Source organism: Trachypithecus francoisi, unplaced genomic scaffold (genome assembly GCF_009764315.1).
Source record: "Trachypithecus francoisi isolate TF-2019V2 unplaced genomic scaffold, Tfra_2.0 Lachesis_group5, whole genome shotgun sequence".
Classification (NCBI taxonomy): domain Eukaryota; kingdom Metazoa; phylum Chordata; class Mammalia; order Primates; family Cercopithecidae; genus Trachypithecus; species Trachypithecus francoisi.
The window spans coordinates 53,694,457-53,718,805 of record NW_022681470.1 but is presented as its reverse complement, the minus strand read 5'-3'; the positions used below and the strand labels follow the sequence as shown (position 1 = coordinate 53,718,805).

Sequence of the window (24,349 nt, the reverse complement as noted above, 5' to 3'; positions counted from 1 at the left end):
TCTAATCTATAAAGTTGAGAGGAGTGATCCAACTTCCAAATTTCAATCAGCATACATACCAATATAGGATGGCCATGCTGACGTCTTTTAATTCCAATAAGTCAATTTTATGACTTATTGGAATTAAAGGCAAAAAATCAAGAGGCTTTATAAATGTTGCCAGACTATCAGAGAATTTATCACCTTCTTGTGAACACTCAACAACAAACACTGTAAAGCATTGCTCTACTTAGGGCTTTCTGGGGACCCATTGTCTCAGTACTGCCTGGATATAAGAACCATTACTTTTAATAAGGAAGAAAAAGAAGATAATATATACAGAAAGCATGGCTTCTAGAAAAATCCCATAGACTTAGGGAGAAATAAAATAATGATTGTTAATACTCTGATAGTTTTAAATACGTATGTAAATGCTATAATATGTGATTCTAATTATGAAAATAAATAGTATGGTATAATATTATTGCAAAAATATTTTCAGTATTTTAAAAATGTTTCAGAACTGCCTAAAAAATGCCTTTATGGCTAGGTGCAGTGGCTCATGCCTGTAATCCCAGCACTTTGGGAGGCCAAGATGGGCAGATTTCTTGAGTCCAGGAATTCAAGACCAGCCTGAGCAACATAGTAAGACTCTGTCTCTACACAAGAAAAATGCACCTGTAGTCCCAACTAGTTGGGAGGCTAAGACAGGAGGATCACTTGAGCCTGGGAGGCCGAGGTTGCAGTGAGCCATGATCACACCACCACACTCCAGCCTGGGCGACAGAGTAAGACTCTGTCTCTGAAAAAAAACAAATGCCTTTATATTATATGTCTCCACTTATTTCTGTAGCACTTACAAAGTATTTGATGTTCATTATAGCAATTCATTGTATACTTTAAAACTTATTTTTGCAGAATCTAAAGGAATGTGCACATCTCCTCCACTTATTAAACATGGAGTCATTATCAGTTCAATAGTAGACACCTATGAAAATGGCTCTTCAGTAGAATACAGATGTTTTGATCACCATTTCCTACAAGGATCTAGGGAAGCCTATTGTTTAGAGGGAACGTGGACTACACCACCATTGTGTTTAGGTATGTATTACTAAATATGCCTCTAACAAGGTAAAACTATATATTTTTAATTTGCTGTCATTTTTGAGGTAACATAACACTAATATAATGCTAAATTTGCTACATTTGTGTTATTTTATTCATGTGCTTATTTCATCACTGGTTTCTATTCTTTCCTCTAGATCATAAATAACTATAGTTCAATTTATTCTAATAAATATTTATTAAAGGCAAACCACACATCAGGTTGGTGTGGGGCTATAAGTTGAATAAGTCATAGTGGTGTGAGTAAACATTAACAATTATCATTCATTGTGATTGGTACTATAATAGAAAACATTAGTACAATGGGGAAATAAAGAAATGGACAACTCAATATGGAAAGATGAAGCAAGTTAATGTTTTACTAGCAAGGCATCCTAGTAAGAGTAACAACATTTATTAAGGCCCTCAGAGGCATAAAATAGCATATCTGTAAATAATAAGAAAATATTTTTTATTTCCAATTCTGGCTTTTATTTATCTCTCTTACGTTCTTTCACTGGCTAGGACTTCAGTACAATGTTGAATGGAAGAGGTAGTGGATATCTTTATTTGTTTCCCATTCTCACAAGTAAAACTTTCAATACTTCACCTCTATGTGTTGTTATAAATACTTTAAAAAAAAAAAAAATCAAGTTAAAGGTATAGAAACCTTTCTTTCTATTTTGCAGAAAATATTTTTAAAGAATCTTCAGTGTTTAATTTTAGCAATATCTGTTGAAATAATTTCATGATCGTTACTTTTGTTTTTTCCCTGTAATTTAATGAATTATACTGCTTCTTTTGAACGTTAAAGCATGATTGTATTCCTGTGAGAAATTCCACAAGGTTGTGATAAATTATGCATATTATATGTTATATTTTTATTTATCAATATTTTGCTCATCTATTTTCATGAGAAAGACTGGTCGGTTATTTTCCTTTCTGGTTGATATCAAGTTTGTGCTGACCTCATCCCATGATTGGGAAGCGTTCCCTCTTTTCTGGTTTTCTGGATCGATGTTATTTCTACCTTAATAATTTTAAGAGTTAACCAGAGAAGCCATCTGAGACTTGAGTTTTTCTGTGAAAAGGCAAATTGACAGCTTCAATTTGTTTAACAAATAACGGTAATTATTTCTTCTTCTATCAGTTTTGATAGAGAGTGGCTTCTTGATTTGTTCATTACAACTACATTGTCAAATCCAGTAACATAAAGTAGTTATGACATCTCCCTATCCTCTTTCTGATGTTTTTATTGATGTATCTTTTATTATTACTTCTATTAACATGTACCTGTCTGGATATGCCTTACTAAGGGTCTACATATTTTGCTAGTGTTTTCAAACAACCAACATTTGCATTTGTTGATTGATCAAATTTTGCTTTCTATTTTATTAATTATGCTATTATCTTTATTATTTTCTTTCTTCTATTTTCTTGGATTTCTTTTGTTACTCTTTTTCTGGCTTGTTTAGATGCATACATAGATTACTGATTTTCAGCATTTATATTTTTTCTAAAAAAATGAATTTAAAAATAGAAATTTCTCTCTGAGTACAACTTTAACTTCATCCAACCCATTTTTATATCTTGGATTTTTACTATCATTCAGCTCAAAAATTTTATAGTATTCATTTTGATGCATTCTGTGTGCTCTGCATCATTTAGAAGTTTCTTTTTAAAGTTCTGAATATTTAGGGGATTTTCTAGTTTTCTTTTGGTTATTGATTTCTAGTTTAATTCAATTAAGACATATTTTGAATGATATCTACACTTTAAAATTTGTTGATATTTGCTTTATAACAAGCATATATTTGCTTTAGGTAAATGTTATTTTTGTACTTGAAAAAAGTTAACTTTGTCACTGTTGGGTTCACTGCTTTATACATGCAAATTGGATTGAATTTTTTTTTTATGTTTAAGTTAATCCAAAGCTGTACTGATTTGTGTGTGTTTGTTTTCTATCAATGACTGAGAGAAGCATGTTAAAGTCTCACTTGGCATTGTAAAACATTTCGTATTTTAGTTCTGTCAATTTTTGCTTTTGTATTTCGATGCTATTTCATTAGGTACACACACAAATTGGGACACTAAATCTTGGTGTACTGGCATAGTCTAATTTTAAAAGACCTCCTTCATATATAGTAATGCCTTTTTTTTTTTTTGGACTTGAAGTTTCCTTTAGCTGCACCAAAGGGTTTTTGACAAGCATTTACATAGTACACATTTTTCCATCCCTTAACTTTCAAACTTCTGGGTTCTTACTTTTAGTGTGCATCTCTTATAAGCAATATATAGCTTATTTTAAAATATACTTATGCAGTTTATAATTTTTCTTTATAATGGAATATTTAGTTCATTTACGTATTCATGTAATTACTAATATATTTCAGTTTATACCTCATCTTTCTATACTAGGTGTATGTTACTATACTCCATGTATATCCTATTGGTCATCTCTCTCTCTCTCTCTCTCTCCATATATATGTGTGTGTGTTTTATTATAATTTAAGTTCTAGGATACATGCACACAAAGTGCAGGTTTGTTACATAGGTATACATGTGCCATATTCGTTTGCTGCACCCATCAACTTGTCATTTACATTAGGTATTTCTCTTATTGCTATCCCTCCCCCAACCCCCAACTACACGACAGGCCCTGGTGTGTGATGTTCCCTGCCTTGTGTCCAAGTGTTCTGTTGTTCAACTCCTGCCTATGAACAAGAACACGCAGTGTTTAGTTTTCTGTCCTTGTGATAGTTTTCTCAGAATGATGGTTTCCAGCTTCATCCATGTCCCTGCAAAGGACATGAACTCATTCCTTTTTATGGGTGCACAGCATTCCATTGTGTATATGTGCCATATTTTCTTAATCCAGTCTATCATTGATGGACACTTGGGTTGGTTCCAAGTCTTTGCTATTGTGAATAGTTCCACAATAAACATATATGTGCATGTGTCTTTATGGTAGCATGATTTATAATCCTTTGGGAATATATCCAGTAATGGGATCACTGGATCAAATGGTATTTCTAGTTATAGATCCTTGAGGAATCGCCACACTGTCTTCCACAATGGTTGACCTAATTTATACTCCCACCAACAGTGTAAAAGTGTTCCTATTTCTCCACATCCTCTCCAGCATCTGTTGTTTCCTGACTTTTTAATGATCACCATTGTAACTGGCATGATACGATATCTCATTGTGCTTTTGATTAGCATTTCTCTGATTACCAGTGATGACGAGCATTTTTTCATTTGTCTATTGGCTGCATAAATGTCTTCTTTTAAGAAGTATCTGTTCATATCCTTTGCCTACTTTTTGATGGGGTTGTTTTATTCTTGTGAATTTGCTTAAGTTCTTTGTAGATTCTGGATATTAGCCCTTTGTCAGATGGCTAGATTGCAAAAATTTTCTCCCATTCTGTAGGTTGCCTCCTCACTCTGATGGTAGATTATTTTGCTGTGCAGAAACTCTTCAGTTCATTTAGATTCCATTTGTCAATTTTGGCTTTTGTTACCATTGCTTTTGATGTTTTAGTCATGAAGTCTTTGCCCATGTCTATGTCCTGAATGATATTGTCTAGATTTTCTTCTAGGGTTTTTATGGTTTTTAGGTCTAACATTTAAGTCTTTATTCCATCTTGAATTAATTTTTGTATAAGGTATAAGGAAGGGATCCAGTTTCAGCTTTCTACATATGGCTAGCCAGTTTTCCCAGCACCATTTATTAAATAGGGAATCCTTTCCTCATTGCAGGTTTTTATCAGGTTTGTCAATGATCAGATGGTTGTAGATGAGTGGTGGTATTTCTGAGGTCTCTGTTCTGTTCCATTGGTCTATGTATCTGTTTTGGTACCAGTACCATGCTGTTTTGTTTTCTATAGCCTTATAGTATAATTTGAAGTCAGGTAGCATGATGCCTCCATCCTTTATTCTTTTTGCTTAGGATTGTCTTGGCTATGTGGGCTCTTTTTTGGTTCCATATGAACTTTAAAGTAGTTTTTTCCAATTCTGTGAAGAAAGTCAGTGGTAGGTTGATGGAGATAGCACTGAATCTATAAATTACCTTGGGCAGTGTGGCCATTTCCATGATATTGATTCTTCCTATCCATGAGCATGGAATGCTCTTCCATTTGTTCTTGTCCTCTTCTATTTTGTTGAGCAGTGGTTTGTAGTTATCCTTGAAGAGTTCCTTCACATCCTTTGCAAGTTGGATTCCAAGGTATTTTATTCTCTTTGTAGTAATTGTGAATGGGAGTTCACTCATGATTTAGCTCTCTGTTTGTTATTGGTGTATAGGAATGCTTGTGATTTTTGCACATTGATTTTGTCTCCTGAGACTTTGCTGAAGGTGTTTATCTGCTTAAGGAGATTCGGGGCTGAGACAATGGGGTTTTCTAAATATACAGTCATGTCATCTGCAAACAGAGATAGTTTGACTTCCTTTTTTCCTAATTGAATACCCTTTATTTCTTTCTCTTGCCTGATTGTCCTAGCCAGAACTTCCAACACTGTGTTGAATAGGAGTGGTGAGAGAGCGCATCCTTGTCTTGTGCCAGTTTTCAAAGGGAATGCTTCCAATTTTTGCCTATTCAGTATGATATTGTCTGTTGGTTTGTCATAGATAGCTTTTATTATTTTGAGATACATTCCATCAATATCTAGTTTATTGAGAGTTTTTAGCATGAAGGCTGTTGAATTTTGTCAAAGACATTTTCTGTATCTATTGATGTAATCGTGTGGTTTTTTCACTGGTTCTGTTTATGTGATGGATTATGTTTATTGATTTGCATATGTTGAACCAGCCTTGCATCCCAGGGATGCAGCTGACTTGATCATTGTGGATATGCTTTTTTACGTGCTGCTGGATTCAGTTCACCAGTATTTTATTGAGGATTTTTGCATTGATGTTCTTCATGGATATCAGCCTAAAATTCTATGTCTTTGTTATGTCTCTGCCAGGCTTCAGTATTGGGATGATGTTGGCCTCATAAAGTGAGTTAGGGAGGAGTCCCTCTTTTTCTGTTGATTGGAATCATTTCAGAATGAATGGTACAATCTCCTCTTTGTACCTCTGGTAGACTTCGACTGTGAATCCGTCTGGTCCTGGACTTCTTTTGGTTGGAGGGCTATTAATTATTGCCTCAATTTCAGAACATGTTTTTGGTCTATTCAGAGATTCAACTTCTTCCTGGTTTAGTGTTGGGAGGGTGTATATGTCCAGGAATTTAGCCATTTCTTCTAGATTTTCTAGTTTATTTGCATAGAGGTGTTTATAGTATTCTCTGATGGTAGTTTGTATTTTTGTGGGATTGGTGATGATATCCCCTTTGTCATTTTTTATTATGTCTATTTGATTCTTCTCTCTTTTCTTCTTTATTAGTCTTGCTAGTGGTCTATCAATTTTGTTGATCTTTTCAAAAAACCAACTCCTGGATTCATTGATTTTTTGAAGGGTTTTTGTGTCTCTGTCTCCTTCAGTTCTGCTCTGATCTTAGTTATTTCTTGCCTTCTGCTAACTTTTGAATTTGTTTGCTCTTGCTTCTCTAGTTCTTTTAGTTGTGATGTTAGGGTGTAGATTTTAGATCTTTCCTGCTTTATCTTGTGGGCATGTAGTGTTATAAATTTCCCTCTACACACTGCTTTAAATGTGTCACAGAGAACAAATGTGTCCTTGTTCTCATTGGTTTCAAAGAACATCTTTATTTCTGCCTTCTTTTTGTTATTTACCCAGTAGTCATTCAGGAGCAGGTTGTTCAGTTTCCATGTAGTTGTGCAGTTTTGAGTGAGTTTATTAATCCTGAGTTCTAATTTGATTGCACTGTGGTCTGAGAAACAGTTTGCTGTGATTGCTGTTCTTTTACATTTGCTGAGGAGTGTTTTACTTCTAATTATGTGGTCAACTTTGGAATAAGTGTGATGTGGTACTAAGAAGAGTGTATATTCTGTTGATTTGGGATGTAGAGTTCTGTAGATGTCTATTAGGTCCACTTGATCCAGAGCTCAGTTCAAATCCTGGATATCCTTGCTAACCTTCTGTCTCACTGATCTGCCTAATGTTGACAGTGGGGTGTTAGAGTCTCCCATTATTATTGAGTGAATGTCTAAGTCTCTTTGTAGGTCTCTAAGGACTTGGTTTATGAATCTGGGTGTTCCTGTATTGGGTGCATATATATTTAGGATAGTTAGCTCTTTCTTGTTGAATTGATCCCTTTAGCATTATGTAATGGCCTTCTTTGTCTCTTTTGATCTTTGCTGGTTTACAGTGTGTTATATCAGAGACTAGGATTGCAAACTGTGCTTTTTTTTGCTTTCCATTTGCTTGGTAGATCTTCCTCCACTCCTTTATTTTGAGCCTATGTATGTCTTTGCACATTACATGGGTCTCCAGAATACAGCACACTGATGGGTCTTGACTCAATCCAATTTGCCAGTCTGTGTCTTTTAATTGGGGCATTTAGCCCATTTACATTTAAGGTTAGTATCATGATGTGTGAATTTGATCCTGTCATTATGATGTTAACTGGTTATTTTATGAGTTAATTGATGCAATTTCTTCATAGCATCAATGGTCTTTACAATATGGCATGTTTTTGCAATGAGTAGTACCAGTTATTCCTTTCCATGTTTAATGCTTCCTTCAGGAGCTCTTGTAAGGCAGGCCCAGTGGTGACAAAATCTCTAAGCATTGGCTTGTCTGTAAAGGATTTTATTTCTCTTTCACTTATGAAGCTTAATTTGGCTGGATATGAGATTCTGGGTTGAAAATTCTTTCTTTAAGAATGTTGAGTATTGGCCTCCACTCTCTTTTGGCTTGTAGAGTTTCTGCCGAGAGATCTTCCGTTAGTTTGATGAGCTTCCCTATATGGGTAACCCAACCTTTCTCTCCAGCTGCCCTTAACATTTCTTTCTTCATTTCAACCTTGGTGAATCTGACAATTATGTGTTTTGGAGTTGCTCTTGTCGAGGAGTATCTTTGTGGTGTTCTCTGTATTTCTTGAATTTGAATGTTGGCCTGCCTTGCTAGGTTAGGGAAGTTTTCCTGGATAATATCCTGAAGAGTGTTTCCTAACTTGTTCCATTCTCTCCATCACTTTCCAGTACAGAAATCAAACATGTATTTGTTCTTTTCACATAGTCCCATATTTCTTGGAGGCTTTGTTCATTTCTTTTCACTCTTTTTTCTCTAATCTTGTTTTCTCGCTTAATTAATTTGATCTTCAATCACTGATACCTTTTCTTCCATTTGATCAAATTGACTATTGAAGCTTGTGCATGCGTCATGAAGTTCTCGTGCTGTGTTTTTCAGCTCCATCAGGTCATTTAAGGTCTTCTCTACAGTTTTTATTCTAGCTCGTCATTCATCTAACCTTTTTTCAAGGTTTTAGTTTCCTTGTGATGGGTTAGAACATGCTCCTTTAGCTCGGAGAAGTTTGTTATTACCAACCTTCTGAAGACTACTTCTGTCAGCTCGTCAAACTCATTCTCTGTCCAGTTTTGTTCCCATGCTGGTAAGGAGCTGCAATCCTTTGGAGGAGAAGAGGCCTTCTGGTTTTTGGAATTTTCATCTTTTCTGCTCTGGTTTCTCCCCATCTTTGTGGTTTTTGATCTATATTTGGTCTTTGATGTTGGTGACCTACAGATGGTATTTTGCTGTGGATGCCCTTTTTGTTGATGTTGATGCTATTCCTGTCTGTCTGTTAGTTTTTCTTCTAACAGTCAGACCCCTCAGCTGCAGGTCTGTTGGAATTTCCTGGAGGTCTACTCCAGATCCTGTTTTCCTGGGTATCACCAGTGGAGACCGCAGAACAGCAAACATTGCTGCCAGATCCTTTTTCTGGAAGCTTCATCCCAGGGGGGCTCCTGCCTGTTTGAGGTATCTGTTGGCCCCTACTGGGAAGTGTCTCCCAGTTAGGCTACATGGAGGTCAGGGACCCACTTGAGGAGGCAGTCTGTCCATTCTCAGAGCTTGAACACCATGCTGAGAGAGCCACTGCTCTCTTCAGACCTATCAGAGAGGACCATTTAAGCCTGCAGAAGCCCTCTGTTGCCTTTTGTCTTGCCATGCCCTGTCCCTAGAGGTGGAATTTAGAGAGGCAGTAGGCCTTGCTGAGCTGTGGTGGGCTCTGCCCAGTTCGAGGTTCCTGGACGCTTTGTTTCCACTGTGAGCTACTCAAGCCACAGCAATGGCAGATACCACTTCCTGCAGTGAAGCTGCAGCATCGCAGGTTGATCTCATACTTCTGCACTAGCAGTGAGCAAGGCACCGTGTGTGTGGGACCCACCAAGCCAGGCAAGGGAGGATATCTCCTGGTCTTCTGATTGCTAAGACTGTGGGAAAAGCACAGTATTTGGTCAGAAGTGTACCGTTTCTCCAGGTGCAGTCTGTCACGGCTTCCCTTGGCTAGGAAAGGTAAATCCCCTGACCCCTTGCGCTCCCAAGTGTAGTGATGCCCCACCCTGCTTCAGTTCGCCCTCTGTGGGGTGCACCCACTGTCTAGCCAGTCCCAATGAGATAAACCAGGTACCTCAGTTGGAAATGCAGAAATCACCCGTATTCTTTGTCTATCTTGCTGGGAGCTGCAGACCGGAGCTGTTCGTATTCGGCCATCTTGGAACCGACCCACACACATACATACATATATGCATATATATACATACACACACACACACACACACACACACATATATATATATATATAGAAAGAGAGAGAGAGAGAGATTTGTTTCTAAGGAACTCCAGCCTGGGCAACAAAGGAGAAACAGTCTCTGTCTCTCTCTCTCAATATCTCTGTATCTATGTAGACACATCTAGAAATGTATATATATTTTATATATAATTTTTTTTATAGAGACAGGGTGTGTGCCACCACATCAAGCTATTTTTTTATGTTCATTTTTTATGGAGATGAAATCTCCTTATGTTGCTTAGGCTGGTCTACCGATAGATAGGTGGATGGATATATATACAGAGAGACAGGGTCTCATTTGTTGCCCAGGCTGGAGTGCCCTGACCTTGGGCTTAAATGACCTCTCACCTCAGTCTCTTTAGTAGTTGGGACCACACCTAGCAAATTTTTAGATTTTTCTTTTTTTTTTGTAGAGACAGGGCATGCGCCACCACACCCAGCTATTTTTTTTATTTTTATTTTTAGTGGAGATGGTGTCACCTTATGTTGCCCAGAGTGGTCTTGAGTTCCTGGGCTCAAGTGATTCTCCCGCTTTGGCCTTCCAAAGTGCTGGATTACAGATATAAGTCATGGTGCCCAGCTTGTTCTCTATTATTTTTTCTTTTTAAAAATATTTTTACTTTCTTATGGATAAATCTATTTTTTGTTAAACTATTTCATCCTCTATTAGCTGGTTAATTATACTTTCCTGTCATTTTTTCTTAACCATTATCATAGAGATTATATCATACAATCTTTATTAATTCAATCCAATATATATTAGAACTTTTATCACTTCTCTAGGACTTTAAAACACTAATTATTTACTCTTCCAACATTTTGTATTACTATATCATGTATTTTAATTCTACATGTATTTTAAATCCAAAAAATATGATTGACATTATTGTCTTGTCCAACTATCTTCTTTTAGATTTACCTATATATTTATCAATGCATTTTCTCCTCATCTTTTCCTGTTTTTCTCTGTTTCTCGCTGGGATAATTTTACTTTTGCTTGAAAACTATTATTTCTTTATTATTTTTTCAGTTTTTTTTAAGTCTGCAAATGTCTTTATTTTCCTTCAATTTTGAAGGATATTTTTGCCTGATATAGAATTCTAACCTAGCCCTTATTTTCTTTCAGGGCTTTAAAATCTGTTATTTTGGCTGGGTGCAGTGGCTCACGCCTGTAATTCCAGCACTTTGGGAGGCCGAGGTGGGCAGATCACGAGGTCAGGAAATCAAAACCATCCTGGGTAACATGGTGAAACCCTGCCCCTACTAAAAATACAAAAAAAGTTAGCGGGCATGGTGGTGGGCGCCTGTAGTCCCAGCTACTCAGGAGGCTGAGGCAGGAGAATGGCATGAACCTGTGAGGCGGAGCTTGCAGTGAGCCAAGAATCGGCACTGCACTCCAGCCTGGGCGACAAGCAAGACTCCATCTCAAAAAAAAAAAAGTGTCATTTCATCCTTTTCTGGTTTTTATAGTTTTTGTTAAATAATCAAATGCCATTCTTAATAATACTTTTTGAATGTAATGTATCTTTTTTTTCTCTGCTGTTTTTAACATTTCTCTTTGTTTTTAATCTCAGCAAATTATTTATGTTGGCCTAGATGTGGGTTTCTTTGTGCATTTTATTCTTCAAGTTAGTAGCATTCCTTGAATCTTGATGTGCTTGATATCCTTCATGGGTTTTAGAAATGTTTGGCTAATATCTTTTAAAGTGGACATTTCCCACTCCTTGGCTGTGATTCCATAATACATATATTACATCTTTTTGCTATGCCATTGTCTCTTTAAATCTATATTTTCTCTGATTTTCTTCTTGTTTTACAGTAGTAATTTTTTTGGTTATTTTCTCGTTGTATCGTTTCTTTGTTTCAATTTGGCAATTTTCTTCTGGTTTAATAATCCTCTCTTTAGATGTATCCAATCTGCTTTAAACTCATCTTTTGAGTTCTCAATTTCAGCGATTATCTTTGCATTTCTATTTCATATTTTCTTTTTGTAGCTTTGAGTTATTTGATGAAAGATCCTATCTTAACATCAACTTCTTGAACATATAATTCATACTTTTTATTAAGGCTTATCTGCAAACTCCAATATCTGGAACTATTTTCTAGCCCCAAATTCTTGATATTTTTGTTAACAGTTGATTGAATTTCAAATATTATATATGGAAAATTTTAGGAGGTTTGGATGATGTCAACTTACTCCAAAGAATACTCATCTCATCCTCTGGCTGATGATTAGGGTAGAGGCAGTTGGTTTCAATACAATGTGAAATAAAGCTTTCTCTACATTTGTTTTCAGACCTCTGTTTGCCTTTTCTCACAGACCGTAACTCTCCAGGGCTCTTCACAGAGAGTTTGTTTGTTGTGTTTATTAAAGCTTTTTCTCCTTGAATGTCTCTGATATTACTGGGAGACTGCCAAATGCCCACTGTAAGTTTGTATTTACTTTCTGCTTGGTTTCTCATCCTATGACTCTATACAAGTCAGGCATAAGCAGTACCTCAGGGAAAAGCTAGCGCAGAGCCTCAAGCTCATATCTCTACACCTTCTATCCTTCTAAGTTCTTTCCTTTTCAAGTCCTGCTGCCTTGGTTTACCAAATTCTCATTTTCCTGTCTTCAACTCTATGATGAGATTTTCACAAGTTCTGCTGGTTCTATGCCTATCCTGGCCATTCTCTATCACCTAATCTCTCAGACTTAGAGTCAACGATCACCTCAAGAGAAAAAATGGCACATAGAATTTTTTTGACAGACTCTCCTTCTGTCGCCCAGGCTGGAGTGCAGTGGCACGATCCCGGCTTACTGCAACCTCTACCTCCCAGGTTCAAGCAATTCTTCTGCCTCAGCTTTCCTGAGTAGCTGGGATTACAGGCAAGCGCCCCCATGCCTGGATTTATTTTATTTTATTTTATTTTATTTATATTTTATTTTATTGTATATTTTGTTTTGTTTTATTTTATTTTATTTTATTTTCAGTAGAGATGGGGTTTTGCCATGTTGGCCAGGCTGGTCTCAAACTCCTGACCTCAGATGATCCACCCGCCTTGGCCTCCCAAAGTGCTGGGATTACAGGAGTGAGCCACCGCGCCCAGCCTCACATAGATGTTTAACTCAGCTGAATACATTTTTTCCAGAACCTTAGTTCCTTGACTAAGTTCCTTGGAGGTTTTCTGATACCTTGAAATGCTTGCTTGTTTCCCTGTTTTTCAGATTTTTGGTTTCTTAATAGAAGTGCTGGTTTGATATAATCTACTCTGTGGTAGCCGAGTTTGGTATGATCTACTGTGTCGTAGCCAAGTTTGGTATGATCTACTCTGCCACAGCTGAAAGTTAAAGGTCCATGAATCAACTTTTAAATTTCTTTTAATTTAAATCTCATGTTTTGTAGAACAATGGCATCCTAAATTATAGCACTACTTGACTTCATTTTCACAACTATTTTGTAATGACTGTAGTAATTCTTGTTCATTTTTAGCGCCTGTAGCACTTCCGGCATAACGTTTGACACATAGGCATTTAATAAGTAGTTGCTGAAAAAAATAACTGAACACAGTACTCTCAGCAGCGGTTTCACTTTCTGGGGTTTCAGTTACCTGCTGTAAACTGCAGTCTGAAAACGTTAAATTGAAAATTTCAGAAATAAACAGTTTATACATTTTAAATTCTGCACTGAGTAGTATAATAAAATCTCATGCCTTTCCGTCTTTCCTGCCCAAGGTATGCTAAAAAGAAGCATAAAGTGCTTCTTTTAAGTGAAAAGGTGGAAGTTCTCAACTTAAAAAGAAAAGAAAAATAAATGTGTGCTGAGGTTGCTAAGATCCATGGAAACAATGAGTCTTCTATCTATGAAAGTGTAAAGAAAGAAAGAAAAAGAAATCCATGCTAGTTTTGTTGTTGCACCTCAGACTGCAAAAGTTACAAGCCACAGTGTATAACAAATGCTTAGCTGAGGTGGAAGAGGAGTTAAATTTGTGGACAGAAGACATGAACAAAAATGTGTTCCAAATGGATGACAATAGGGTTTGGCATTATCTGCAGTTTCAAGCATGCATTGAGGTTCTTGAAATGTATCCCCTGCAGCCAATCAGAGAGGGCATACTAAATAAGTTTGTTAATGTACTACAGGTATGTGATTAATATGCCATATTATCAACTCTGAACCTTTTTACCTGTCTCAGAAGTTATTCCTTAATGCTAGGTCATCTAGGAGACAAATAAGGACACAAGAAATCCCATTTTCTGAAATAATCTGATATTTGATGTTTTAGAAATATTAATGTTTTTATTCTGGGAAAAAAAATCAAAGAGGTTTTTTTTTGTGTGTGTAGCCTAATACATACTTTAAGGTTCTCTTTTGTTTGGTATACATGGGAAAGGACACAATTATACTTTCCATGCTTAGAATTTAAAATGTCTTAATCCAGCCTTGATATTTCTTAACTAGACATTTTAAAGAGAAGTGACTGTTAACCATTTTGGATGGCATGAGGTTATAAAACTTTGGTCAGTGTTGAGAATCTAGTTCATGTCAATATTTCCATAAAATGTTATTTATACAGCAATTAATAATTTGTCTCATGATAATTTTATTTGAACTTTCTGAAGAATGAAAAGGGAAAAGAGCATGATATCAATGACCATTAGTAACTGTCAGTGCTTCCCCCAAAATACCTCTTTTTGTTTGTTTGCTATCTTTGAAAAAGCTAATAACATAAAACTAAGTGACTGGCAGAAAATACCTTTTCCCCAAATCCAGGACCCCAGAGAGAAATGGCTCACTGTTTTCTGTGAGATGTGAACGTATTTTATGACTAAAATATTAATTCTAATTAACTGGCTTGCTACTCTTATATCTGAGAATTTTAAGGTCCTCATGAGTACACAATACAATGATTCCTGTTCGTACCAAGATGTAACAAGATAGTTTTCTTCTTTTTCTTTCTTTTTTTTTTTTATCTTGTTGTTGTTCCCAGAGCCATGCGCATTATCTTTTGCTGAAATGGAAAAGAATAATTTACTTCTGAAATGGGATTTTGACAATAGACCACATATTTTGCATGGTGAATATGTTGAGTTTATTTGTAGAGGAGATACTTATCCAGCTGAATTATATATTACTGGATCTATACTTAGAATGCAGTGTGACAGAGGGCAGTTAAAATATCCAAGATGTATTCCAAGACAAAGGTAAGAAGAGGCTTTCATCTATAGGTATGTTTTTTTTTTGGTCAGATTGTTATTCAACATTTCAGAAATGTTATGTTCTATACCACTCTTACTTTATGGCAACTGGAAAGAAAAAATAATAATATTTTCTTCATTTTTTTTACACTAAGCAAACAACTGGAAGTGGTAATGAATTCAACAGGCCTTCTGAATTGTCTGAAGTGAAAGCAACGTTTGCCATTTGATATTTGTGACACTTTGGCAAATGGAAAAATAAATCAATTTATATGTGTAATATTTATTTATTTATTTATTTATTTATTTTTATTTTTATTTTTTGAGACGGAGTCTCACTCTGTCGCCCAGGCTGGAGTGCAGTGGCCGGATCTCAGCTCACTGCAAGCTCCGCCGCCCGGGTTCACGCCATTCTCCTGCCTCAGCCTCCCGAGTAGCTGGGACTACAGGCACCCGCCACCTCGCCCGGCTAGTTTTTTTTGTATTTTTTTAGTAGAAACGGGGTTTCATCGTGTTAGCCAGGATGGTCTCGATCTCCTGACCTCGTGATCCGCCCGTCTCGGCCTCCCAAAGTGCTGGGATTACAGGCTTGAGCCACCGCGCCCGGCCTTGTGTAATATTTAAATGTGCAAAAATTAACCTATATGTTCTGTGATAAGGACAAAATCACACTTTCTCCTACTTCTCAATCTAATTTCATGCACTACTAATAAAGTTTGGAAAATATGGCGTTTATTTTCAGAACCACATTTTTATGTAACTTTTGGAAATCACGTACTAAAGTGTTTCCTCATACTACAATTTAAAAAATACATCTTCTGCTACTTACAAGAAATAATTTAACTATTTTCTTAGAGAAATGTTAAAAAAAAGTATAATAAAATTATGTAAACCATTTTGTAGGATCAGAAGTTTAACCGTTTTTGAAGACACTATATACAGAAAATGGAAATTATATTTTTTGTTCAACTAAGAATATTAAAAATATAAGTAGTGGCAAAGTGCATGTGGTCCTGTTTTAAATATTGCAAACAATGAACTATATGAATTACCTAAAGCCAGCTTTTTAGATGCTTTGACCGCTCTAATAAAAAAATATGTAAAAGACACACAATAGTGGGAAAATTTTTTATTTTTATTTCTAATTGTGGTAAAATCAGGGTGGAAAAAAATTTATATGCTATTTAAATGTTTTGGTACAGTATGAATTTCTCACTTTCAAAAAAAAGGTAAACATGTAGAAAAATATAGTAGTGTAGTAAATAATATTGAGTTTTTAAAAGGGAACTGGTGGTATTATTTACTAAGTAAGATAATTTGTTCTTAATAGTACTTAATAAAAACAATGACTATATGAAAAATTGAAAGGCTAACATTGTAATAAACACTTGACTACAATTGATGCTTATTTCAAAAATCTCTCTTTTTCCCCTCAAGGACTCTGTCTTATCAAGAACCCTTAAGAACATAGAATTGAATGGCAGAAAGAGGAGTCATATTTCAATATATCATGAAATTCTTTATAAAACATAATTTTGAGGAAGTATGTTAAGTTAAAAACTTCTGAGTTTTTCCTTGCTTAAATATTTGAATCTAAATTGTTTGTGCTGAACATTTCTTTATTTATAAATAAAAACCAATAAATGTTGTTTAATTTTTAGTTTGTATAATTTGATGTAGAACGTAATCTCCTTTGTATGTCTTCCATCTGTTACAAATTAATCTACACATCAAAATATTTTCATTTCCAAATGCCCATTGACTAGACTATATCATTGCTTTCAATATACTGTATGTGCAAAAATTTTACATTCACATTCATCATCATCTTTATTAATATTAAGGCTTTTGTTACCCTTAATTCAAAGTTTATGTCAATATTAAAGGGCCAAACACACTAGAGATAAGAAACTATATGCTGTATTAGAGGATCTGCTTTATTAAAGGCAGAAGAGACTGCCCTTCGGACTTTCTAAATGTAAAAAAACTTTTAAAATTAACTGTAATATTTGCTACCAGGTTAATAACCAAATTGTTTATAAGGTAGTATACTACCATATTTGAACATGTGCTCAAATATTGTTAAAAAGACACAGTTAAAGAAAGAATGACTCTTCGAATTTTATTTATTTTATTTATTTATTTTGAGATGGAGTCTCGTTCTGTTGCCCAGACTAGAGTGCAATGGGATGATCTTGGCTCACTGCAACTTTCGCTTCCTGGGTTCAAGCAATTCTCCTGCCTCAGCCCTCCGAGTAGCTGGGATTACAGGTGTGTACCACCACACCCAGCCACTTTTTTTTTTTTGTATTTTTAGTAGAGTTGAGGTTTCACCATGTTGGCCAGGCTGGTCTCAAACTCCTCACCTCAGGTGATCCACCTGCCTCGGCCTCCCAGGACTCTTGGCATTTTTACATTTTACACTTTCAAGTCTTTTTTTTTAGATTAGATGATTTTTGGAATTATATGGATTGCAAAATCTGAAATAAGAGCATCCTACAAGCATCAAAAAATGACTGTCGTGCTCGCTTCGGCAGCACATATACTAAAATTGGAACGATACAGAGAAGATTAGCATGGCCCCTGCGCAAGGATGACATGCAAATTCGTGAAGCGTTCCATATTTTTCTGTACAGAACAAAAAAAAAAAAAATGACTGTCAATATTATCAAGGTCTATTAGAGACGTGAAACAGCAGCATTGTCACTTTTTCATCTGAAGTGAGAGTTATACTTCCAATTGTTATTTCAGCTCATTCATAAGCACATGTAATAGCAGTAGTACCCAGATACTAGGACCCCTATTAGGATTGGTTGTTGGTATTAGAACAAGTTTTCCTTTCTCGGCCTCCTTTGGGAGGCCGAGACGGGCGGATCACGAGGTCAGGAGATCGAGACCATCCTGGCTAACACGGTGAAACCCCGTCTCTACTAAAAATACAAAAACTAGCCGGGCGAGGTGGCGGCGCCTGTAATCCCAGCTACTCGGGAGGCTGAGGCAGGAGAATGGCGCCTGAGGTCAGGTTATTGCAGGAATCTGCTTTCATCTGCTCTGAGATTTACCACAAAGTTTTAAAAAATACTTTGCTTGGCTGGGCGTGGTGGCTCACACCCATAATCCCAGCACATTGGGAGGCCGAGGAGGGTGGATCATCTGAGGTCAGGAGTTTGAGACCAGCCTGACCAACGTGGCAAAACCGCGTCTCCACTAAAAATACAAAAATTAGCTGGGCGTGGTGGCACATGCCTGTAATTCCAGCTACTTGGGAGGCTGAGGCAGTGGAATGGCTTGAATCCGGGAGGCGGGGTTGTAGTGAGCTGAGATGGCGTCATTGCACTCCAGCCTGGGAAACAAGAGTGAAACTCCATCTCAAAAAAAAAAAAAAAGAAAAAGAAAAAAAAAAATCAGTGAAGAATATAAATAGGTATTTCTTCAGCCAAGATATACAAATAGCCAATAAACACATGAAAAGATGCCCAACACTAATCATTAGGGAAATGTATATCAAAACCACAGTAAGGCATCAACTTGAGGTAATCTTGTTAAATTATATAAGCCAGTTACATTAAGAAAATATTATTATATTATATAATATTGTATTAAAAGTATTATTTTACTCATATGAGATACCGAGCATTGACAATTTATACGGACAGAAAGTAGAATGGTGGTTGCCAGGAGTTGGAAGGAGAGGGAAATGATAAGTTGTTTAGTGGGTTCAGAGCTTTAGTCTTACAAGAGGAAAATAATTTTGGAGATGGATGCTGGTTATGGTTGTACAATAACGCGAATGTAGTTAATGCCACTAAACTACACACTTAAAAATGGTTAGAATGGTAAATTTTAATTTACATGTACTGTACCATAACTGCACTTTTTAAAAAAGTACATTATTTAAAAGTACAATCAATTTAAACAACAACAAAAAATAAAGGATATTAGGCTTGATAAAGTGAAAATCCTGCCATAAACAATAAATTAATCAAAGAAGGACCTTTTATAAAACCTTAATTGCAAAAGGAGACACAATTCAGTTATAAGTATCTATAATAAATTAATGTAATGGTAAATTTCATAAAGCAGAAACTATACAAGACAGGAAATAGGAAGAAAATTTAACAAAATTTATTATCTAAAACATTTCAAGTGAACAAAATATTGGTCAAAGATATAGAAGATTCGAACAATCAATACTTTGTATCTTATGGATCTATATCAACACTGTTCCCTAATAATAAAGAATATGCTTATTTTTAGGCATACATAAAACAGTTGTAAAAACTTGCCATATATGTTAGGTCATAAAGAAAATCTACTTAAATTCCATGTAAATTAATATAGGTCACATTTTCTGATCATAGTACAACACATTTAAAACTTAAGCACAACAGAAAGGCTATTTTCCCTGGAAATGTACAAACTTTCTATTAAGCAACTCTGGGGTTAAAAAAGAAATATAAACTAAAATGACAGAATTTCTAGGAAACAATAATGAAAACATTGCATATCAGAATTTATAGGATATAACAAGCAGTATTCAGAGTAAACTATTAGCTTAAAATATATCAATCAATATAAAAATGAGAATAAATAATTCTAAACAAATAAATCTGAAAACTATAGAAAGAACAATAAAGAAAGCCAAAGAGAAAAAGGAAGAAGATAATACAACTAAATACAAACCTTAAGGAACTAGGAAACGCAAAAGTAGTATATAAAAGTCTGAATTTTTAAAAAAGATAAAATAGAAAGATACGGATGAAACAAATATAAATAACAAGACATAATATGGGGTAAATAACTTCTCAACTAACTGAAAATTGCCTTCTACACTTATTTATTTATTTTAATCTGAAATACATGTAAGTTTGGGAACATGTATTGGGAACACATGTATGTTTCAGTCTTTATTTTACTAGTGGCAGTGAATATTCACTATTCCCTCCTTCTTGGAAAACTGCTTTTTTGTGGCTTTTATCATTCCACTTTCTCCTGATTATGCTTCTACGTTTCTGATTACTATTCTTGATCCTGTACATGGTCTTTTTACTCCCATTTCTGCCCATTAAATAAAGTTTGCACTATTTAGGGTTTCATCATCTGCTTTTTGCCCTTCTCAATCCACATCTTTTCCCAAACTTCTTCTCACAGGTTCAGACTCATATGTAACCTCATGAAAGTGAAGTAATAAACATTGAATTTATGTTACCACTCCCCTGACTCCCCCGCCTCTCTCTCTGTCTCTATCTCTCCCTCCTCTTGCTATGGATATAAGCATTCATCTAATCATGAATGTTATAAGCCTGGCTTTTGTCCTGATTCCTTTCTCCACTTTGTTCCCATACCACTTTTATTCAATCACTAAATCCTGCTAATTTTACCTGTGAAATAATTCTTGAATTTACAGTTTCTTTCATTTTTACTACCATGGCTGTGGTTTAGGTTCTAATAGTCTTACTCTTGGACTAATGAAACAGTCTACTCCTAATTTATCTGTCTGCCTCTAGTCTTGCTTCTTCTCTGAATCATGTTTCACATTACTTTCAGAATAACCTACTAAATGCAAACTTTCTTCATCTCTAGTCTACCTAAAACCCTGCAAAGTCTCTGCATTCCCTTTAGGACAAGCCTAAACTTTTTATTCTAGCACGTAGTTCCTCTGTAAATTGTCTCTTTCCTATCACGTTGCTGTTATTACAGTGTGCTCTTTATCCTCAACAATATACGTTTACTTAATATTTCTTTTCATACAAAATGTGTTTTTTCATCTCTGCATATTGGTAGTTTGATTTCCTCTGCTAAGAATGTTATACTTATTCCCAACAACTCTCACTCAGCTACTGAGAGTCAGATCACAGTCATCTCCTTGAGAAAGCCATTCCTGACTCTCCTTCCCCCAGATTGGGTGATATGCTCATCGACCCTCCTTGAACACATTTATATCGTGGCATTTCTCATTATGTATATTATATATGCAGTTGTGTATATAACATGTATGTGTATATATTAATATATATTCTACGTATATAATACACACACATATAGTTGTTTGAACAAAATCTTTTTTTTTTTTTTAACTTGAGTTGATTTTCAAAAATGTTATTATGGTAAGAAATTTGTATGAGAGCTACCCTCTAAAAATTTTTTTAAGTGCACAATATAGTATTTTTGACTATAGGTACAATGTTGTACAGCAGATCTCTAGATCTTATTAATTTAGTTTATCTCAAACTTTTTGCCTATTGACTAGTAACTCCTCATTTTCCCCTCCACCTCCCCCAGTAACCACCATTCTACTTATTGATTCTGTGATTTTGACTCATATAAGTAGAATCATGCAGTATTTTTCTTTCTGTGTCTCATAGTGTATTGAAAAGTTCTGCTTATGACTGTCTATCTCCACAAGCACCTCAGTGCCTTGAAAGAGGAAAGTGTGTTTTACGTTTTCATCCTATAAAGCTGATGCAGTCCATTGCATATAGTAGCTACATTGTTTCCTGAATAAAACTGAAAATTGTCACAATGGGCTTAAAATTTCTATTTTAAAGTATTTCTATTTAAAACTTTTAATGTAATTATAACACTAATTACATAGTCACTAAACATTTTCTCTATTAACTAGATACCTAACATTTTCCTTTCTGTGTTGCCTTCTTACTCTGCTTTTTGCTTTTTTTTTTTTTTTTTTTTTGACAGAGTCTTGCTGTGTCACTCAGACTGGAGTGCAGTGGTGCCAACACAACTCACTGCAGCCTCTACCTCCTGAGCTTAAGTAATACTCCCACTTCAGTCTCCTGAGTAGCTAGGACCACACGTGTGTGCCACCACACTCCGTTAATTTTTGCTTTTTGTAAAGATGGGGTTTAGCCACATTGCCCAAGCTGGTCTAAGAATCAATTGTCAAATCTGTGGTGATGAATATTTTAAGTCTTAATTTTTACCTGTTTTAGTAGTCATATTTTTAATAGATACTTTTAAAAATCTTTTTTTTTTTGAGACAAAGTCTCACTGTGTTGCCCAGTCTGGAGTGCAGTGGCACCATCTTGGCTCACTGCAACCTCCATCCTCCAGGCTACCTAAAAAAACTTTCTGACCAAAAATGTTGTGTGAAGTACAGGAATATCTAAAATATATTTCTAATACTTTCTGTTTAGTATTTTCCCAAACTATGGTACATCAAAAAATAATAAGGTTGTTGCATGAAATCAGCATCATGACTAACATGGTCTTTATACCCATCTTCTATTGCCTTGTTTGTTAGTGACAGTTTTGATTACTCTCTTCTGAATATAAAAGTAATATATGTTCAACATGAAAAATGTAAAATTTGGGAAAATGTGAAGAATTTGAAAATATTCTTTCTTTCTTTTCTTCCTTCCTTTTTTCTTCCTTTCCTCCTTTCTTTCTCTTTCTCTCTCTCTCCCCTCCCTCCCTCCCTCCCTTCCTTCCTTCCTTCCTTCCTTTTTCTTTTTTTTCTCTCTCTCTTTCCCTTCATTTCTTTCTTTCTCTGAGACAGAGTCTTGCTCTGTCACCCAGGATGGACTGCAGTGGCATGATCTTGGCACGCTGCAACCTTCGCTTCCCAGGTTCTTCTGCCTCAGCCTCCCAAGTAGCTGGAATCACAGGTGTGCACTACCTTGTCTGGCTATTTTTTTTTGTATTTTGTTAGAGATACAGTTTTCCCATGTTGGACAGGCTGTCTCGAACACCTGGCCTCAAGCAATTCACCTGCCTTGGCCTTCCAAAGTTCTAGGATTACAGGTGTGAGCCACTGTGCCCATCCTATTTTAATTTTTTAAACCTAAACCATATAGAATTATTAAAGCCATAATTTTTATTTCTCTCACTCTTTCTTCTACAACCATTTATACACATCTAGATAATTCTGTATATGCAATTTTGTAACCTAACAATTTTCACCTTTTTGTATGTGTATATCACCTCTTGACTAGATTAGAAACTCCACAGAAGAACTGGTTAAAACTTCAAAGTCTACTTTTTTATAGGAGATGGGGCATTTAATACTTTAAGGGGTATTCAGTATTAGATAGGTAGCTAGACTTACATTAGAGGATTTATAAATATTTATTAATAATTGCTATAACCACAAAAGTTGACAGCTTTTGCAGGTTTTTAAGTGATGATGACATGAAGATAGAGACTAAAATAACATCTACGTTTCCTCTTAAATAAAGTTAATTCAGAAAGCTTCAAAGTTATCTTATAATTTGAGACAAACAGGAGGGATTAGATGAATTAAGTACTGAAGTGAGAACATTTACTGTCTCTATGGACATTTATGAATACAATTCCCCATATTGTGATTTGCCCAGGAATAATATGACTTTCTCCTGTGGTTTGAATGTGTCCCCGAAAGTTTATGTGGAAACTTAACTCCCAATGCAATAATGTTGTGAGGTGAGCCCTTTAGGATGTGATTAAGTCATGAGAGCTCTGTCTTCTTGAATGGATTAATGCCATTATCATGGAATTGGATTATTCTCTCAGGAGTGGTGTCTTTATAAGGGATGAGTTTATCCTCCTCCCCGCCCCCACCACTCTTTTTCTCTCTCTCCCTTTTTCTCTCACTCCCATGAACATGCTCTCTTGCCGCATGATGCCTTCCACCATGTTGTGATACCTTCCACCATATTATGACGCTTTGAGAAGACCCTCACCAGATGCAGCCCCTCAATTTTGGACTGCCCAGCTTTTAGATTTATGAAATAAATAAACTATTGGTTAGAAGTTACCCAGTCTGTGATATTCTGTTATAACAATGTAAAATGGACTAAGACCCCCTCTTATTAAGTGAAGCGTTGTTCTCTCAGCTTACAAATTTCAAAAACTCTGAAAATCCAGAGTTGTAAACAAAACTGAGTTAAACAACACCTGAAAGAATGAAAGCAGTAACTACAGAATTGGCTACATAATGGCTACTCTTAGCATAGATGTATGTTTTAAGAATTTATTCAGGAAAATTATGCTCGCTTCTTTCACATATGGGATATTCAAATTTCCCTTCTTGACAGATTGCTCGAAATGATGGTGATGATATCTTCGCTTTATATAGGAATTTACACTGAAATTCAACAGCATCCCCTGTTTTTACATAAATTTTTTCATTGTTTCTCCATTTTAACTGTATGTTATTTTTGTTCATGTTTTCTTCAGATATCACACATGGATCTGAAAGAAGAAATGGTACAATACAATAAATAAACAATAATACATCTTTACTTTTCATAGAATAGTGAAATTGCACTGAAGAGTATTTTGGAATTAAAATGATGAAAAATATTAATATTTATTTAAAAATAATATTGACTGAGCTATTCTTGGTGTTGTTCTTAGCGCTGTGTATGGGCTACATATGAGGAAATGAATGCTAAGA

The 24,349-nt window shown here is 35.5% G+C and overlaps 2 protein-coding genes and 1 non-coding gene across 3 annotated transcripts in view; 2 read left to right on the top strand and 1 right to left on the bottom strand.

Annotated features, from left to right (window-relative positions):
* The window catches only part of F13B (coagulation factor XIII B chain), a 32,689-nt gene extending 16,074 nt beyond the window's left edge, over positions 1 to 16,615 (top strand). The window contains exons 10-12 of the mRNA XM_033198463.1: positions 898 to 1,080; positions 14,748 to 14,961; positions 16,393 to 16,615. Coding sequence (XP_033054354.1) covers positions 898 to 1,080; positions 14,748 to 14,961; positions 16,393 to 16,426 — 431 coding nt within the window. The 3' untranslated portion in view covers positions 16,427 to 16,615. The remainder of the gene's footprint in view (positions 1 to 897; positions 1,081 to 14,747; positions 14,962 to 16,392) is intronic.
* Positions 16,616 to 17,476: 861 nt separating this feature from the next.
* LOC117076939 lies at positions 17,477 to 17,583 on the top strand. The gene has a single exon (XR_004434550.1). It is a non-coding gene; the product is annotated as a U6 spliceosomal RNA (small nuclear RNA).
* A 5,371-nt stretch (positions 17,584 to 22,954) lies between these two features.
* The window catches only part of CFHR5 (complement factor H related 5), a 29,902-nt gene continuing 28,507 nt past the window's right edge, over positions 22,955 to 24,349 (bottom strand). Inside the window, exon 10 of the mRNA XM_033200646.1 lies at positions 22,955 to 24,144. Within this exon, the coding sequence (XP_033056537.1) occupies positions 23,924 to 24,144 (221 nt within the window). The 3' untranslated portion in view covers positions 22,955 to 23,923. The remainder of the gene's footprint in view (positions 24,145 to 24,349) is intronic.